This window comes from Bos taurus, chromosome 8 (assembly GCF_002263795.3).
Source record: "Bos taurus isolate L1 Dominette 01449 registration number 42190680 breed Hereford chromosome 8, ARS-UCD2.0, whole genome shotgun sequence".
NCBI classification, from domain to species: Eukaryota; Metazoa; Chordata; class Mammalia; order Artiodactyla; family Bovidae; genus Bos; species Bos taurus.
Window position 1 is genome coordinate 22,592,913 of NC_037335.1, and position 20,166 is coordinate 22,613,078.

Sequence of the window (20,166 nt, forward strand, 5' to 3'; positions counted from 1 at the left end):
TCCTGACCTTTCTCTGCACGCAGCTTCCTTAGGCCAAGACATGTCCTGCCTGAAGCTGGGAGTATTTTCCTCTCTACAATATGAAAGCTAAGGAAGCAGGCTTTTTCAAGTTATTGGTTTAGTTATTTCCAGAAAAAATAATCTTCCCCTAGTTCTGAAGAAAATGCTAATAAGAAGGCAGACTTCTGCCTAGAAGAGCAAGAAGCCTGTTCTACAGACTTGATCAGTGTCCTAGTCCATCTGAGCCGGTAGGTGGCACGCTTCCCCCGTAATTATTTTTAGTAGCCTCAAGAGGAAAAGGGATCCTGCTTTCTAGTCCATTTTGGCCAAGGCTGTTGTTACAGTATTGTAACAAGGACATTCTCTCATTCCCAAAAGTATTCATCTCAAGAAAAACAATAACCTCTTACATAAGAGTTTCTGAAAAGCCTAGAACTTTGACTCAAACTTTTAAGTGGTGGCTTTGCACTGTCAGGGCTTCCCTTGCAGCTCAGACAGTAAAGAATCTGCCTCCAATGTGGGAGACCCAGGTTTGATCCCTGGGTGGGGAAGATCCCCTGGAGAAGGAAATGGCAATCCACTCCAGTATTCTGCCTGGAGAATCCCATGGACAGAGGAGCCTGGTGGGCTATGGTTCATGGGGTGGCAAAGAGTGGGCACAACTGAGACACTATGCTTTGCACTCTTAAGGGGAAATCGGTAGCCAGAAGCAGAAAGAAACAGGAAAGAGCTGTATGAATGGCTGGTGCAGGAGAAGGACCAGTGAATCTGGAGAGCATACTGGGAATTGCCACATTGTGAGGAAGTAGCGGCATCATTTGTTTTATCCCATTTCCCAGATAATTGCATTTTTAACACATTGAAGCTTTGTGACAGCCCCGTGTCAGGCAAGTCTATCAATGCCATTTTCAAAAGCCCTTGCACACTCACTGTCTTTGTGCCACACTGCAGTAATTCTCAGGATAGTTCAAACCTTCACCAGCAAAAAACTCTGAAGGCCCAGATGATCACTGGTGATTTTTCACAATAAATTATACATGGTCAGGCCACTCAGGATGTCTGTTCTCTTACTATCTGTACATCCCCTGCCCGACTAGTACACCCTATGCACATGACTGGCTTTTCTCTGCACTTGTCCCAGTCCCCAGATTTGATCTCTTTTGTCAAAGGGGTGGTGAGGGACATGTCCCTCTACTGGTTTCCATGATAACTAATGGGCCCAACTGATCTCACCCGTAGGACCAGCACTCTCCTCCCACATGTGCCTCTCCCTCCTTCCCCATTCCCCACTTCCCCACCCTCTACTCCCCACCCCTCCATTGCTCTCAGAATGAAGCCTGTCACCATGTATTAATACTTCCCACCCCCAGTGCACCACACATGGTGGGGTGTTGCTCCAGCACCTTGCTTCATGTCCTGGGGCAGCACATGTAAGTGCCTCCCATCCATTAAACCATCCCTGCCTCTGTTCTTGATGGCAGATTCTTCCTTTGGTCTCAAAGCTGGGCAAACATAAGTCTTGTAAGCCTGCAGGGTACAACCCAACAATCGGTGGCAGCCAGGAGACGGCAGAAACTCCTGTGAGTGCCCAGAGACAGGATGGGGAAAGGAAAGTTATTAGGGGCATCCAGTAGCACGTGGGGCCCAAAAGTTGCTGGGTGATCCTGAGGTGGCTGTCCACTAACCGAGGGGGCCCAAACGTTGCTGGCTGCAATCCCCAAGCTGTAAGGTACTCCTGAGGTGGCCATCCACTACCATACGGTGCCCAAGAATTGCAGGGGGAATCCCAGAAGCAACAGGGAAATCCCTGGGTGGCTGTCCACTAGGATGTGGGGCCTTTGGGTGGCTGTCCTCATTGAATGGGAGCTGCCCAGAGGTCTGGAGAACAATGGCCTCTGCTAGCTCTGCTACTGTATCAAAGTGAGCCTTTTATAATTGGTTAAGCCAGCTTTCTGGAAGGAATTGGTATTTCTCTTGTGCCTTTGCCATGTAAGTGTTCTACCTGGCTCTCTGGAACTTTAATGTTCTCTGATCTCTTAAAGTAAGGGAAAAAAAGAGCTTTTAGGTAAACTTTAGAAATAATTATGTTTTAGGTAACATCTATCTAAAATAGTCTCCCCAGGTTTTGGTAACTTGAAACTAAGTAAAGAGAATTCATTGACTTCTGTACTGTGTGGCTCGTTGTGGTGGCCTCTTTGGGACCTCATGGGCTATAGCCCTCCAGGCTCCTCTGTGCATGGGGATTCTCCAGACTAGAATACTGTAGTGGGTAGCCCAGCCCTCTTCCAGGGGATCATCCCAACCTAAGTCTCCTACATTGCAGGCAGATTCTTTAGCGACTGAACCACCAGGGAAGCCCAAGAATACAGGAGTGGGTAGGTAGCCTATCCCTTCCTCAGGCAATCTTCTGACCCAGGAATTGAACCAGGGTCTCCTGCTCTGCAGGTGGATTCTTTACCAGCTGAGCTATCAGGGAAGCCCTGCAGGCAGCTTAGAAAGATATATAATATTATTTGTCATTCCAGTATCATATGTACCTAATGCTTCCCATGTGAGAACATTCTTTCCTTTACTTCTCTTTGCAGTCTTTAGTATAATTGAAATAAAATAATACTGTTTTTATGTCCTCTTCTCTGTAAGACTGAGAGTTTCCATGCAGTAGGAACTACATTTGCTTTATTCACTTGTATTCCTTGGTGAGAATTACACAGTCTGTCACTTAGGGACTCAATATATATGTATAATATGAATGGAATGACTGAATAAAAAAATGTAACCATGCATTGTTTGATAAAATGTTAAATGGAGGTTTGGATTTAATTTTTGAGTAAAGAAACTCATTTTCTTTCATAAGAATTTAATAAATAGAACAAAGTACCAAATTAATAACATGAAATGGTAAACATGTTTTAGAAATTTTAATATGATGTATAGAGGAATTGTAATTTTAGAAATATTTTAAGTATATTAGGTGCAGGAAGGAATAAGTCAATCAGCAACGATAACATCAGGGCCGGCATGACTTTAGGACTCATGCCCCTACAGCTAAATACTTTTATATCTACTTTTTATTACTACTGACAAAGTATTGGCTAAAGTAATACAATGAATTTGGTGGCTAAAGCAGAAATCAGTCGACTGAAATGAACACAGGTGAGTGTACGAGGGTGATGTTGCATCTTTGTCGGTGAGAGTCATCTCAAGCGGAGTTGAGATCTCCATCCATCTTTCTTAACCTTTTTTACAAGCTGCTTGATGAAGTGAGGGCTCCATCATCTCCACTCTTGACGATTTCCCAGGTGCAGTCACTGTATCTTTCTCTTTCAGGTAGACATGGATTCCGTGGAGGTACCTCTTCAAGGGCAGAGTGAGGCTTATCCTTCCCAGGGCAGAGTAGTCTTCCTGTGCCACCACCTGACCCAGGCAGGCGTCAAGGTCATCCAGTTGCTGTTGGAGTCCAAGCGGAGCTGCTCCAGGAGGGTGGTGTTCCAGGCAGCAGATGAGCACTCTGTGTGGAAGAGGTTGAAGCTCTGCTGGAGCATCTCGTGGAGCACAGAAATGGCCTGGGCCTCCTGGAGCTGGTCACCCTCCACCATCTGCTGGGGAAAACCGAAGCCTTTTCTGTCCTACAGACAGGAGTGAGGGGAGAGTCTGCTCATTCGGGCCAGGAGGCTGAGGTTCTGCCTGCCAACAAGCACGTGGTTCTGAGACAGATCACAGCCCAGAGATCCTCCCGGGCTGTAGCTGACCAGCACCAGGGCCATCAGTAGAGAGAGCACGAAATCCATGGGGAAGATGAGGCTGCTGCTCAGCTGGCTGAGATGGCGTCTGGTGCAACCTTGGAGGTAGGGTGTCTGATGATAATCTTTCTAAGCAAGGCTTTTAAGTAGGGAAGACAGTACTCATTGTCTTAAATTTCTGTCTCACTTGCCCTGTGTGTTTTCATTTAGAATATTTTCTATTTGACCTAGAAAATGTAGTCAATCTAAACTCTTAATTTTTATGGTAGAAGGTTAATTTTCCCAATAAAGTTTGGATTTGTCAAAGCAAATGTATATCAGTTAAATGAGAAATTAAAGAAAGGCTGAAATTATGTAAGTATGTAAAGACTTATAGAGGTATACATACTTATGTATACATTTAAGTATAATATATATAAACATTCCTTTTGTTCGTGCTATGTCAAAACAAAATTTTTCCTTGATTCTTAAGAGCATTTTTCCCCCCTTATCTTACTCATAGGAATTCAGAGTCACTCAGGCCATATTGGTTTCTGTAGTTTGTTTTCTGTTTCACAGAGCAGAGGCTTGTAATTAAGAGTGAATGAACTACTCAGTTGTTCTGTTCTTTTGAGAACATTCATTCAGGTTCCTGAGATTACATTTCACTGGGGCCACAAGATCTTGAGGAGTGGAATATCTCCTGCCATATCAGTAAACTAGGATGACACAGTCCTCAAGAGTTTCCAGCCCTCCAGGGCGCTCAGGAAGGGGGAATACACCTGTGGGCTGACAGCTACCAAATTGCAGCTACTCCCTAAGGTGAGCCCAAGGCAACTCAGGAAGTGAAAAAATGCAAGATGCAAGAAAATGCAAGGAAAGATGCCCCAGAAGAGCTGAGATTCAGGAAAGGAATGTTGTCAGTGAGCCCAGACACTTGCCTCCTCCCATACAAAGGAAAAGTGCTAAATTCCTTAACTTGAGATAGCTGGTTTTCTTTAATTCACAAAACTACTTTGATGTTCAGACTACCTCCCCTTTCTTGCAAACCCCTCTATAACCTGTCTCTTCCCCTCAGCTCCTTGGAGCAATTCCCTCAGGGTGACTTGAGATACTGTCTTCTGAATTCCCACTAAATAAAGCATAACTGTCAACTTTTAGGTTGTCACTATTTCTTTATTTTTTAAATTAACTTATTTAATTGGAAGCTAATTACTTTACAATATTGTAGTGGTTTTTGTCATACATTGACATGAATCACCCATGGATGTACATGTGTCCCCATCCTGAACTCCCCTCCCACCTCCCTCCCTGTCCCATCCCTCAGTGTGGTCCCAGCGCACCAGCCCTGAGCGCTGTGTCCCATTCATTGCACCTGGACTGGTGATCTACTTCACATATGGTAAATTACATATTTCAACGCTATTCTCTCAAATTATCCCACCCTCACCTTCTCACACGGAGTCCAAAATTCTGTTCTTTTCATCTGTGTCTCTTTTGCTGTCTCACATATAGGGTCATCGTTACCGTGTTTCTAAATTCCATATATATGCATTAATATATTGTATTGGTGTTTTTCTTTCTGACTTACTTCACTGTGTATAATAGGCTCCAGATCAACAGTCAGGAACAATAAACAAGACATGATGGTTTCTTTCAACCTGCTTTTTATGGTAGATCTATTGGAGAAAGAAATGGCAACCTACTCTAGCATTCTTGCCTAGAAAAGCCCATGTACGGAGGAACCTAGTAGGCTACAGTGCTTGGGATTGCAAAGAGTCAGACATGACTGAGAGACTTCCCTTTCACTTTTATAGTCTTGCACTGGCTGTGCCAATATCCCCACCAGGAACCCTGCTTCTTTTCTGGTGCATGTAGGTCTGAAGATTCTAATTCCAAGGTAATTAATTGTCTTTCCAGCACCACCTCACTCACAAGGTGGTTATCACCTCCAGTAGCACTTTTCCTCTGGAATGACAGTGTCCTCAACCCAACCTCTCTGGGCCTCACCCGTGAGGGCTGGCTAACCACATCCTGAGAACTTCAGAATTCTACTGTGGAGGGACTTGTCTCTTTGTTTGCAAAATCATTCATCTTCCAGGATCCCCACCCTCTCCCAGTGCATGTTTGTGTGAAGGAGGGGAGTTCTCAGTGATGACCTCCTTTTCTTCTGCTCCGTGTCCCCAGGTATCAAGTGTTAGCAGCCCTCAGATGCTGAGACCTAAAGTGTGGAGATCTAAGTAGGTGGAGGCATTATCCAATGGCAATTGTTACACCTTTGGTAGACAATTTTTATTTTGCCACTATAGCTTTTATCGTTCAATTCTTTTACTTAAAGAGTTCAAGATTTGTTTTGCTCAGAATTTCTGAGTTGGCTATATGGAATTAATTGATGGTGTTATGTAGTGTTGAAAGCTTCTGTCACAGAAATCAGTGCCCTTCAGTTGTTCATTCAGTCTACCTCCTTCTGTTGGGCTGACTTTTCGATGCATCTCTGTCTTGTGGTCAGAATGCAGAGCAGTGAGGCCCAGGCTGTGTCAGGGAGAAATAGCCTTGTTTCTTTACTTACTCATGATGTTTTGTTTTATATTTAAAGAACAGCAAGAAAACATTTAAGAACTTATTTTTTGCATATTGATTTCCTGGCTAGTTTGTCTCTCCTACTGCATTCCTAAACATTTCATCCTAGGGTTAATACAAAAGGAAGGAAAAGAATGGCAGAGGGGCCTCACCATATTTTCTGTGATTTTCAACACTAGAGATTGTTTTGTTTTTCATGTCAACTTTCCTGGAAGGCAAAACTTGATAGTTGTTTGTGGACAAAAATAAAACAAAAATAATTTTGAATGTCATGAAAGAGAATATAGACAAATGTCTTTTTTGCTGACAGTATGGCAAGTGTAAGTTGAAGAAAGGTCAACGAAAAAATGGAAGGAAACATACTATTTGAAAGTTGTCAAACAGTCTCAAAGACAGCCATGTGCATGTGCTAAGTTGCTTCAGTCATGTCTGACTTTGTGACCCTGTGGACAGGCTCCCCTGTCCATGGGATTCTCCAGGCAAGAATACCTGAGTGGGTTGCTATTTCCTCCTCCAATTATCTTCCCGTCCCAGGGGTTAAACCGTGGACTCTTATGTCTCCTGGATTGGCAGGCAAGTTCTTTACCACTGATGTCACCTGGGAAGCCTCCACAAAGATGGCCAGGTGAGACCAAAAATTTTATATGTATTCTTGCCCCCAAAAGGGGCCCCAAAGTGTTGAAGGAAGAAAGAAATGGAATAAAACTTATTCAAGAAACGAATTAGAGCACCCTCTCATTTGTCATTTGGAGAGAAGCAAACTAAAGACAAGCCTGTAAACTGAGGCAGAGATTTGATAGATCTAGGCTAAATTGAAACCCTCCCGACTCGTTGAACAAACACACGTGCACACATGCAGGCATACCCATGCACACATGCACGCACACACTCATGGACACATCTTTGTTAATTCCTGAATTAAAATTGGATTACCTTAATAGTTCTCAATTCTACCCAAATAGGAACACCCCAGGCTACTCGTTGCCAACAGTTGTCTTCTCTGAAATCCCTTTGTTTGTGGCTGTGTTCTATTTTACAATGAGACAATGTGGAAGGGATGCCAGTGCAGTTATTATCAAAGGGAATAATAAATCTAAAGCAAGGCTTTAAGTAGGGAAGACAGGACTCAGTGTCATGAATTTTCTCTCTCACATCCATTTTGTGTTTTCATTTAGACACTTTCTATTTGACCCAGAAAATGTAATCAGTCTATTCTTATAATTTTAACAATAAGTGTTTTGTTTTCCCACTAAACTTTGGATTTGTCACTCCAAATGGATATCAAATAAATGAGAAACTAATTAAAGGCTGAGGTTATGAAGGGATGTAAAGACTTATACACATGTACATACTTATGTACACATTTTAATACATATAAAGATTCCTTTTCTTTGTGTCAAGAAGAAAATTTTTCCTGGACTCTGTACTGCATTTTTCTCTCCTTACCTTATACATAGGAGGTCAGAGTCCCTCAGCCCCTCTAGATTTCTGTATTTTGTTTACTGTTTTAATCAGAGCAGAGGCTTGTAATTATGAGTGCATGAGCTAATCAGTTGTTTCTGCTCTTTTGAGGACATTCATTCAGGTTCCTGAGGTTACATTTCACTGGGACCACAGGTCATGAGAAATGGAGTGTTTCCTGCCATATCAGTAAACCAGGATGACAAAGTCATCAGTTTCCAGCCCTCCAGGGTGCTCAGGAAGGAGGAATATACCCCTGGTCTGACAGCTATCAGATTGGAGCCACTCCCTAAGGTGAGCCCAAGGGAACTCAGGATGTGAAAAATGCAAGGCTCATGGCCCCAGGATAGGTGAGATGCATGAAAAGAATGATTTCAGTGAGCACACACTCTTGCATCTTCCCATACATAGCAAAGTGCTAAATTCCTTTACTTGAGATATCTGGTTTTCTCTACTTCACAAAAATACTTTTGAGGTTCCGACTACCTGCCTGTACTGCAAACTTCTATACAACCTGACTCCCCCTCTCCCCCCACCCCCCAGCTCCTTGGAGCACTTCTCTCAGGGTGACTTGAAATACTGTCTCCTGAATTCCCACCAAATAAAACATAACTCTCAACATTTAGGTTGTGGCACTTTTCTTCAAGTTGATAGTCAGCAATAACATACTAGACATCACTGTTTCTTTCCACCATTTTTTTATACTAGATCTATAGTCCAATGGCAACCCACTCCAGTACTCTTGCCTGGCAAATCCTGTGGACAGAGGAGCCTGGTAGGTTGCAGTCCATGGGGTCCCTAGGAGTCGGACACGACTGAGCAACTTCACTTTCACTTTTCACTTTTATGTACTGGAGAAGGAAATGGCAACCCACTCCAGTGTTCTTGCCTGGAGAATCCTAGGGATGTCAGAGCCTGGTGGGCTGCTGTCTATGAGGTTGCACAGTGTTGGACACGACTGAAGTGACTTAGCAGCAGCAGCAGCATAGTCCTCGACAGGCTGTGCTAATACCCCGACCAGGAATCCTGTTTCTTTCCTGTGCACTTAAATGTGAAGATTCTAAACCAAGATAATAAATTATATTTCCAACACTGCCTCACTCACAAGGTAGTTTTCACCTCTAATAGCATGATTCGTCTGAATGACAGTGTCCTTCACCCAAACTCTCTGACACTCATTCGTGAGGGTAGGCTTACCTCATCCTGAGAAGTTCAGGATCTACTATGGAGGGGCCTGTCTCTTTCTCTGCAAAATCATTCATCTTCCAGGATCCCCACCCTCTCCCTGGAGTGTTTCTGTGAAGGACCCGAGTTCTCAGTGGTGACCTCCTCTTCTGACCTGTGTCCCCTGGTATCAAGGGTCAGCAACCAAGATGCTGAGAGCTAAAGTGTATTTTTGTCTATGTGTGTGCGTGTTAGTCGCTCAGTTGTGTCTGATTCTTTGCGTCCCTATGGACTGTAGTCCTCCAGACTCTTATGTCTATGGGATTTTCCAGGTAAGAATACTACTTAGGTGGAGGCATTATCCAGTTGTAATAGTTACATCTTTAGTAGGCAATTTCTATTTTGCCACTACAGCTTCTATTATTCAAACCTTTATTTAAACTGTTGAACATTTGTTTTCCTCAGAATTTCTGAGTTGGCTATAGGGAATTCAGAGGTGGTGTTATATATTCTTAGAAGCTTGTATCACAGAAACCAGTGACCTTTAGTTGTTCATGGGATACATCCGAATGGGCTGACTTGTGTATCCATCTCTGTTTTGTGCTGAGAATGTGGACCCATGAGGCCAGGCTGTGTCAGGGAGAAATAGCCTTGCTTCATTACTTACTCATGATGTTTGGTTTTAAATTTAAATAACAACAAAAGATTTAAGAACTTATAATTCTATAGTGATTTGCTGGTCGATGTTTGTCTCTCTCCTCCTGGCTTACGTTCCATTTCATCCTAGGGTTAATACAAAGGGAAATAAAAGAATGGCAGAGGGGCTTCACCGCATTTTCTGTGATTTTCAAGACTGGATATTTTGTCTCTCATTTGATCTTGCCTAGAAAGCAAAACAGTAGTGTTTGTGGGCAAAATAAAACATATCTCTCTCTCTCTCTCTCTCTCTCTGTCTCTCTGAATGTCATGAAAGTGAAGAAAGATAAGTGACATTTCTGCTGACAAATGGCAAAGTGCAAGTTAAATCTAAAAAAAGCTCAGCCAAACAGTGGAAGAATTGTAGTATTTAAAGGATGTTAAACAGTCACAAAGACAAGCTGGTGTGCGAGCAAAGTCGCTTCAGTCATGTCTGACTCTTTAGGACCCAGTGAACATCCTCCCTTGTCTATGGGATTCTCCAGGCAAGAATACTGGAGTGGGTTTCCATTTCCTTCTCCAGGGGATCTTCCCGACCCAGGGATCAAACCCAGGTCTCTTATGTCTCCTACAGTGGCAGGTGGGTTCTTTAGCACCAGTGCCACCTGGGAAGCCCCACAAAGACAGCCAGATGAGTCCAAAAATATCCACGTAGTCTTGCCCCCCAAAGTGTCCCCAAAGTGTTGAAGGAAGAGAGAAAATAACTCAAAACTTACTTAATATACAGGAGAAGGAAATGACAATCCACTCCAGTTTTCTTGCCTGGAGAATTCCATGGACCGAGAGCCTGTGGGGTACAGTCCATTTCAGTTCAGTTGCTCAGACGTGTCTTAGTCTTGTAACCCCATGGACTGTAGCATGCCAGGCCTCCCTGTCCATCCCCAACTCCCAGAACTTACTCAAACTCATGTCCATTGAGTCGGTAAAGTCATCCAGCCATCTCATCTTCTGTCACCCCCTTCTTGTCCCGCCTTTGATATTCCCCAGCATCAGGATGTTTTCAAAGCATCAGTTCTTCACATCAGGTAGCCAAAGTATTGGAGTTTGAGCTTCAGCATCAGTCCTTCCAATGAATATTCAGGACAGATTTCCTTTAGGATGGACTGGTTGGATCTCTTTGCATTCAGTGAGACTCTCAAGAGTCTTCTCCAACACCACAGTTGAAAAGCATCGATTCTTCAGTGCTCAGCTTTCTTTATGGTCCAACTCTCACATCCATACGTGACTACTGGAGAAACCATAGCCTTGACTAGATGGACCTTTGTTGACATAGTGATGCCTCTGCTTTTTAATATGCTGTCTAGGTTGGTTGTAAGTGACAAATGTGGTCCACTGGAGAAGGGAATGGCAAACCACTTCAGTATTCTTGCCTTGAGAATCACATGAACAGTATGAAAAGGATACAGTCCATGGAGTTGCAACTGGGTTGTACTCAACTGAGCAACTGACATGTATTTAACCTAGAAATTAGAGCTGTCTGAGAGTGTCAGTTCCTAGGCAAATTGATAAGAAGTCTGGGGTCCCCAAGGACGAGAGAGGGGTCTGGCACTCTCCAGGAGGATATAGGGTCTGGAGTTCTCAAGGAGGAGAAAAAAATAAACTTTTTTTCATGATCGCTTTGTCTTAGTTAATAGAACAAGGTATCTTGCTCGAGGATGTGTTTCTCCTTAGCAAGAACCTGCTGACTTATCTTGAGATGTACATTATAGGAGTGGGTGTGATAAGATCTTTCTATTGTTAATTCTCATCCCATTATCTTAAAATGTATATTGTGGGAGTGGATCTAGTAAGATCTGTAAACCTTGAAACATTCTCTTGATTTACTGTAATAACCAATTAAAAAGTATATAGCTCCCTTGCTAAGGCTAGTGAGTGGGGCCCTGTCCGTCCCCCTTCTGGTGTCTATGTCAGAAGCTTTCTCTGTCCCTTTTTATGCTTTAATAAAACCCTGCTATACAAAAGCTCTTGAGTGATCAAGCCTGGTCCCCGGTCCCAAAGCTAAATCTTCTTTTGAGATCAGATATCCGACATCCTTTACGGTAAGCTGTCAGCCCTCTCATCCATTAATTGCAGAGAAGCAATCTAAAGATGAAGTCTGTAACCTGAAGCAGAGATTTGAGAGATCTAGTCTATATTGAAGCCCTTCCCCGCTGCTTGATCAGTAAACCCATACACACACACTCTCTCTCTCTCTTCCAGGTTAACTTCCTCATTTACAGTATGCCATTACCTTACTAGTTCTCAATTGGACTCAAGTAGGTACACCACAGGTTATTGGTTGGCAATAATTGTATTCTCTGAAATCCCCTTATTTGTTTCTGTTTGGTCTCTTATAGACTTCTCTGATGGCTCAGATGGTAAAGGCATCTGCCTACAATATAGGAGATGCCGGTTTGATACCTGGGATGGGAAGATCCTTGGAGAAGGAAATGGCAACCCACTCCAGTATTCTGCTTGGAGAATCCCATGGACGGAGGAGCCTCGGAGGCTACAGTCCATGAGATCACATAAGTCGGACACAACTGAGTGACTTCTCTCTCATACTACTGACTCAAGGTGGGAAAGGATGCAAGTGCAGTTATTATTCAAAGGGACATTGAGAATTTTCAACTGAAGTCAAGGAACTGACAATGTACATTTTAGGAAAGAGTTAATGCACCTTCAAACAGGAGCTATTTCCGCTGATTTCCCTTGTATTTTCCTAGCCAGAATGCCATGGTCAAGGCTCAAGGGTGTTAAAGTAGGTAAAGCAAATGATGAACGTGCAACCTTGGCCAGATAAGCAGCCTGGAAGCGAGAAACACATCCTGACCTTTCTCTCCATGCAGCTTCCTTAGGCCAAGACATGTCCTGCCTGAAGCTGGGAGTATTTTCCTCTCTAAAATACAAAAGCTTAGGAAGCAGGCTTTTTCAAGTTATTGGTGTCAGTTCTTTCCAGGAAAGGTCCTCCTTGAGCTCTTGTAACAAGGACATTCATTCCCAAAAATATTCATCTCAAGAAAAACAATAACCACTTATTTAACAGTTTCTTAAAAGCCTAGAACTTTCCCTCAAACTTGTAAGTGGTAGCTTTGCACTGTCAGGGCTTCCCTTGTGGCTCAGACAGTAAAGAATCTGCCTCCAATGTGGGAGACCCAGGTTTGATCCCTGGGTGGGGAAGGTTCCCTGGAGAAGGAAATGGCAATCCACTCCAGTATTCTGCCTGGAGAATCCCATGGACAGAGGAGCCTGGTGGGCTGTGGTTCATGGGGTGGCAAAGAGTTGGCACGACTGAGTGACTATGCTTTGCACTCTTAAGGGAAAATCGGTGGCCAGAACCACAAACAGGAAAGAGCTGTATGAATGGCTGGTGCAGGGGAAGGACCAGTGAATCTGGGGAGCATACTGGGAATTGCCACACTGTGAGGAAGTACTGGCATACTTTGTTTTATCCCATTTCCCAGTAATTGCATTTTTTATACATTGAAGGTTTCTGACAACCCCGTGTCAAGCAAGTCTATCAATGCCACTTTCAACAGCCCTTGCACACTCACTGTCTTTGTGCCACACTGCAGTAATTCTCAGGATAGTTCAAATGTTCACCAACAAAACAATTTGAAGGTCCAGTTGATCACTGGCGAAATTTAGCAATAAAGTATTTTTTAAATTAAGGTATATATGTATGGTCAGGCCACTCAGGATGACTGTTCTCTTACTCTCTGTACATCCCCTGCCCCACCAGTACACCCTATGCACATGACTGGCTTTTCTCTGTACCTGTCCCAGGCCCCAAATTTGATCTTTTTTATCAAAGGGGTAGTGAGGAGCGTGTCCCTCTACTGCTTTCCATGATAACTAATGAGCCCACCTGATCTCACCCCTAGGACCAGCACTCTCCTCACCCACGTGCCTCTCCCTCTTTCCCCATTCCCCACTTCCCCACCCTCTACTCCCCACCCCTCCATTGCTCTCAGAATGAAGCCTGTCACCATGTATTAGTACTTCCCACCCCCAGTGCACCACTCATGGTGGGGTTGTTGCTCCAGGACCTTGCTTCAGACATGTGAGCGCCTCCCATCCATTAAAGTATCCCTGTCTCTGTTCTTGACGGGAGATTCTTTCTTTGGTCTCGAAGCTGGGCCAACATAGGTCTTGTAAGCCTGCAGGGTACAACCCAACAATTGGTGACAGGCAGGATTGGGAGAAACTCCTGTGAGTGCCAAGATAAAGGATGGGGGGATGGAAAGTTATTGGGGGCATCCACTAGCATGTGGGGCCCAAAAGTTGCTGGATGATCCTGAGGTGGCTGTCCACTAACCGAGGGGGCCCAAAAGTTGCTGGCTGTAATCCCCAAGCTGTAGGGTACTCCTGAGGTGGCCATCCACTACCATATGGTGCCCAAGAATTGCAGAGGGAATCCCAGCAGCAGCAGGGAAATCCCTGGGTGGCTGTCCACTAGGACATGCAGCCTTTCAGGGGCTGTCCTTGTTGAATGGGGGCTGCCCAGAGATCTGGAGAACAATGGCCTCTGCTAGCTCTGCTACTGTTTCAAAGTGAGCCTTTTGTAATTGGTTAAGCCAGCTTTCTGGAAGGAATTGGTGTTTCTCTTGTGCCTTTGCCATGTAAATGATCTACCTGGCTCTCTGGAACTAAATCATCTGTGATTTTTAAGAGTAAGGAGAAAAAAGTGCTTTAGGTAAACTATAGATATAATTATGTTTAGGTAACATCTATCTAAGAACGTCACCCTGGATTTTGGTAACTTGAAACTAAGTTAAGAGAACTCATTGCCTTTCTGTGCCGTGTGCTCACTGTGTTGCACTCTTTGGGAACCCATGGGCTACAGCCCTCCAGGCTCCTCTGGCCATGGGGATTTCCAGACAAGATACTGGAGTGGGTTGCTTAACCCTCCTCCAGGGATCTTGCCAACCAGGTCTCCGGCATTGCACACAAGATTCTTTACCAATTGAACCACCAGGGAAGCCCAAGAACTTGAGTGGTTAGATAGCCCATCCCTTCTAAAAGGGATCTTCCTGAACCAGGAATCGAACAGGGGTCTTCAGTTCTGCAGGCGCATTCTTTACTAGCTGAGTTACCAGGGAAGCCCTGAGGCAGTTTACCTTTGCCTTTGGCCATTGTAAATGATCTACCTGGGCTCTCTGGAACTAATCATCTGTGATTTTTAAGAGTAAGGAGAAAAAAGTGCTTTTAGGTAAACTATAGGTATAATTATGTTTAGGTAACATCTATCTAAGAACGTTACCCTGGATTTTGGTAACTTGAAACTAAGTTAAGAGAACTCATTGCCTTTCTGTGCCATGTGCCTCATTGTGTTGCACTCTTTGGGAACCCATGGGCTACAGCCCTCCAGGCTCCTCTGGCCATGGGGATCCTCCAGACAAGAATACTGGAGTGGGTTGCTTAACCCTCCTCCAGGGGATCTTGCCAACCCAGGTCTCCGGCATTGCACGCAGATTCTTTACCAATTGAACCACCAGGGAAGCCCAAGAATACTTGAGTGGTTAGATAGCCCATCCCTTCTAAAAGGGATCTTCCTGAACCAGGAATCGAACAGGGGTCTTCAGTTCTGCAGGCGCATTCTTTACTAGCTGAGTTACCAGGGAAGCCCTGAGGCAGTTTAGAAAGATATATAATATTATTTGTCTTTTCAGCATCATTTGGACCTAAAACCTCCTGTGTGAGGACATTCTTTTCCTTTACTTCTCTTTGCAGTCCTTAGTATAATTGAAATAAAATAATACTGTTTTTATGTCCTCTTCTCTGAAAGACTGAGAGTTTCCATGCAGTAGGAACTACATTTGCTTTATTCACTTGTATTCCTTGGTGAGAATTACACAGTCTGTCACGTAGGTACTCAATGTATATGCATAATATGAATGGAATGAATGAATAAACAAATGTAACCACCCATTCTTTAATAAAGTTTTAATAATAATAATAATAATAAAGTTTTTGAGTAAAGAAACTCATTTTCTTTGATTTAATAAATAGAACAAAGGACAAATTTAATAACACAAAATGGTAAACATGTTTTAGAAATTTTAATAGATGTACAAATGAAATGTAACTTTACAAATTTCCTAATATTTTAAGTATGTTAGATGCAAGAAGGAATACATAAATCAACAACAGATAACATCAGGGCAGGCATCACTTAAGGACTCATGCCCCTACAGCTGAGTACTTTTATATCTACTTGCTTATTACTGCTGACAAAGTATCAGTTAAAGTAATTCAATGATTTCGGTGGCTGAAGCAGAAATCAGAGTCTTCTGAAATGAACACAGGTGAGTGTACGAAGGTGATGTGGCATCTTAGTCAGCGAGAGTCATCTCAAAGTGAGTTCAGATCTCCACCCATCTTTCTTAACCTTTTTTGCAAGGTGGTTGATGAAGAGAGGGCTCTCATCATCTCCACTCTGATGATTTCCCAGGCGCAGTCACTGTATTCTTTTTCTTTCAGGTAGACATGGATACCCTGGAAGTACTTCTTCACAGTCAGAATGGGGCCCATCCTTCCCATGTCAGAGTCTTTCTCTCCCATCACTGGGCCCAGGCAGGCGTCCAGGTCCTCCAGCTGCTGTTGGAGCCCAGTGCAGAGCTGCTCCAGGAGGGTGGTGTTCCAGGCAGCAGACGAGTGCTCTGTGTAGAAGAGGTTGAGGCACTGCTGGAGCATCTCATGGAGCACAGAGATAGCCTGATCCTTCTGGAGCTGGTTGCCCTCCACCATCTCCTGAGGAAGACCAAAGTCTTTTCTGTCCTGCAGACAGGGATGAGGAGAGAGTCTGTTCATTCGGGCCAGGAGCCTGAGGTTCTCCCTGGCACCTAGCATGTGGTCCTCAGACAGGTAACAACCCAGAGATCGTCCCGGGCCGTAGCTGACCAGCACCAGGGCCATCAGTAGAGAGAGCACGAAGGCCATGGGGAAGATGTGGCTGCTGCTGGGCTGGCTGAGATGGGGTCTGGGTGAACCTTCAGGTAGGTTCTCTGATGATGATCGTTCTAAGCAAGGCTTTTAAATAGGGAAGACGGTACTCATTATCCGAAAATTTCTCTCTCACTTCCTGTTTGTGTTTTCAGTTAGATATTTTCTGTTTGACCTAGGAAATGTAGTCAATCTAAACTCTTAATTTTTACAGTAGAAATTTAATTTTCCCAATAAAATTTGGGTTTGTCAATGTAAATGTATATCAATTAAATGAGAAACTAAATAAAGGCTGAAGTTATGTAAGTATGCAAAGACTTATAGATGTGTACATAGTTATTATGTACAAATTTAGGTATAATATATATAAACATTCCTTTTGTTTATCTTATGTCAGGAATATAATTTTCCATTGATTCTTAACTGCATTTTTCCCTCCTTATCTTACACATAGGAATGCAGAGTCACTCAGGCCATATTGATGTTTGTATTTTCTTTTCTGTCTCACAGAGGATAAGCTTGTAATTAAGGGTGAATGAACTACTCAGTTGTTTCTGTTCTTTTGAGAACATTCATTCAGGTTCCTGAGATTACATTTCACTGGGGCCACAAGATCACGAGAGTGGAGTATTTCCCGCCATATCAGTAAACCAGGATGACACAGTCATCAAGAGTTTCCAGCCCTCCAGGGCGCTCAGGGAGGGGGAATACACCTGTGGGCTCAGTTCAGTTCAGTCTCTCAGTTTTGTCCCAATTTTGTGACCCCATGAATTGCAGCATATTAGGCCTCCTTGTCCATCACCAACTCCCAGAGTTCACCCAACCTCACGTGCATCAAGTCGGTGATGCCATCCAGCCATCTCATCCTCTGTTGTCCCCTTTTCCTCCTGCTCCCAATCCCTCCCAGCATCAGAGTCTTTTCCAGTGAGTCAACTCTTCACATGTGGTGGCCAAAGTATTGGAGTTTCAGCTTTGGTATCAGTCCTTCCAAAGAACACCCAAGACTGATCTCCTTTAGGATGGACTTGGATCTCCTTGTAGTCCAAGAAACTCTCAAGAGTCTTCTCCAACGCCGCAGTTCAAAAGCATCAATTCTTTGGCGCTCAGCTTTCTTCACAATCCAACACTCAAATCCATACATGACCACAGGAAAAACCATAGCCTTGACTAGACGGACTTTTATTGGCCAAGTAATGTCTCTGCTTTTTACTATGCTATCTGGGTTGGTCATAACTTTCCTTCCAAGGAGTAAGCGTCTTTTAATTTCATGGCTGCAATCACCATCTGCAGTGATTTTGGAGCCCCAAAAAATAAAGTCTGACACTGTTTCCCCATCTATTTCCCATGAAGTGATGGGACCAGATGCCATGATCTTCGTTTTCTGAATGTTGAGCTTTAAGCCAACGTTTTCACTCTCCTCTTCACTTTCATCAAGAGGCTTTTTAGTTCCTCTTCACTTTCTGCCATAAGGGTTGGTGTCATCTGCATATCTGAGGTTATTGATATTTCTCCCAGGATTCTTGAATCCAGCTTGTGCTTCTTCCAGCCCAGCATTTCTCACGCTGTCCTCTGCATATAAGATAAATAAGCAGGGTGACAACATACAGCCTTGATGTACTCCTTTTCCTATTTGGAACCAGTCTGTTTTTCCATGTCCAGTTCTAACTGTTGCTTCCTGACCTGCATATAGGTTTCTAAAGAGGCAGGTCAGGTGTTCTAGTTTTCCCATCTCTTTCAGAATATTCTAGAGTTTATTGTGATCCAGACAGTCAAAGGCTTTGTCATAGTCAATAAAGCAGAAATAGATTGTTTTTCTGGAACTCTCTTCCTTTTTCCATGATGGGAATTTGATTGTTGGCCATTTGATCTCTGGTTCCTCTGCCTTTTCAACAGCTACCAAATTGCAGCTACTCCCTAAGGTGAGCCCAAGGCAACTCAGGAAGTGAAAAAATGCAAGATGCAAGAAAATGCAAGGAAAGGTGCCCCAGGAGAGCTGAGATTGAGGAAAGGAATGTTTTCAGTGAGCCCAGACACTTGCCTCTTCCCATACAAAGGAAAAGTGCTAAATTCCTTAACTTGAGATAGCTGGTTTTCTTTAATTCGCAAAACTACTTTGATGTTCAGACTACCTCCCCTTTCTTGCAAACTCCTATATAACCTGACTCTTCCCCTCTCCTCCTTGGAGCAATCTCTCAGGGTGAATTGATATACTGCCTGCCGAATTCCCATCAAATAAAGCATAACTTTCAACTTTTAGGTTGTCATTATTTCTTTATGTTTTTTATATTAACTTATTTATTTTAATTGGAGGCTACTTACTTTACAATATTGTAGTGGTTTTTGCCATACACTGACATGAATCACCCATGGGCGTACATGTGTCCCCTATCCTGAACACCCCTCCTGCCACCCTCCCTGTCCCATTCCCTCAGTGTGGTCCCAGCGCACCAACCCTGAGCGCCGTGTCACATTCATAACACCAGGACTGGCGATCTACGTCACATACGGTATATTACATATTTCAATGCTATTCTCTCAAATCATCCCACCCTCACCTTCTCACATGGAGTCCAAAATTCTGTTCCTTGCATCTATGTCTCTTTTGCTGTTTTTTTCTGACTTACTTCACTGTGTATAATAGGCTCCAGATCAACAGTCAGGAACAATATACAAGACATGACGGTTTCTTTCAACCTGCTTTTTATGGTAGATCTATTGGAGAAGAAAATGGCAACCCACTCTAGTATTCTTGCCTAGAAAAGCCCATGTACGGAGGAACGTAGTAGGCTACAGTCCTTGGAGTTGCAAAGAGTCGGACATGACTGAGAGACTTCACTTTCACTTTTATAGTCTTGCACTGGCTGTGCCAATATCCCCACCAGGAACCCTGCTTCTTTTCTGGTGCATGTAGGTGTGAAGATTCTAATTCCAAGGTAATTAATTGTCTTTCCAGCACCACCTCACTCACAAGGTGGTTATCACCTCTAGTAGCACTTTTCCTCTGGAATGACAGTGTCCTCAACCAAACTCTCTGGGCCTCACCCATGAGGGCAGGCTAACTGCATCCTGAGAACTTCAGAATTCTACTGTGGAGGGACTTGTCTCTTTGTTTGCAAAATCATTCATCTTCCAGCATCCCCACCCTCTCCCATGCAGTGTTTGTGTGAAGGAGGGGAGTTCTCAGTGATGACCTCCTCTTCTCCTGATCCATGTCCCCAGGTATCAAGTGTCAGCAGCCCTCAAATGCTGAGAGATAAAGTGCGGAGAGCTAAGTACGTGGAGGCATTGTCCAATGGAAATTGTTACACCTTTGGTAGACAATTTTTATTTGGCCACTACAGCTTTTATCGTTCAAGTCTTTTACTTAAAGTGTTCAAGATTTGTTTTGCTCAGAATTTCTGCGTCGGGTATAGGGAATTCAGTGATGATGTAATGTAATATCAAAAGCTTCTGTCACAGAAATCAGTGCACTTCGGTTGTTCATTCAGTCTACATCTTTCTGTTGGGCTGTCTTGTTGATCCATCTCTGTCTCATGCTCAGAATGCAGAGCAGTGAGGCCCAGGCTGTGTCAGGGAGACATAGCCTTGTTTCTATACTTATTCTTGATGTTTTGTTTTAAAT

General features: G+C 43.6%; 1 protein-coding gene and 1 pseudogene across 1 annotated transcript; both read right to left on the minus strand.

The window, feature by feature from the left end:
* Positions 1 to 2,902: 2,902 nt before the first annotated feature.
* LOC132345929 (interferon tau-like) lies at positions 2,903 to 6,343 on the minus strand (annotated as a pseudogene).
* A 9,178-nt stretch (positions 6,344 to 15,521) lies between these two features.
* IFNT2 (interferon tau) lies at positions 15,522 to 16,834 on the minus strand. Its single transcript, NM_001015511.4, has one exon. The coding sequence runs from the start codon at positions 16,539 to 16,541 to the stop codon at positions 15,954 to 15,956; it is 588 nt and encodes a 195-aa protein (NP_001015511.3). The 5' UTR covers positions 16,542 to 16,834; the 3' UTR covers positions 15,522 to 15,953.
* Positions 16,835 to 20,166: the final 3,332 nt, after the last annotated feature.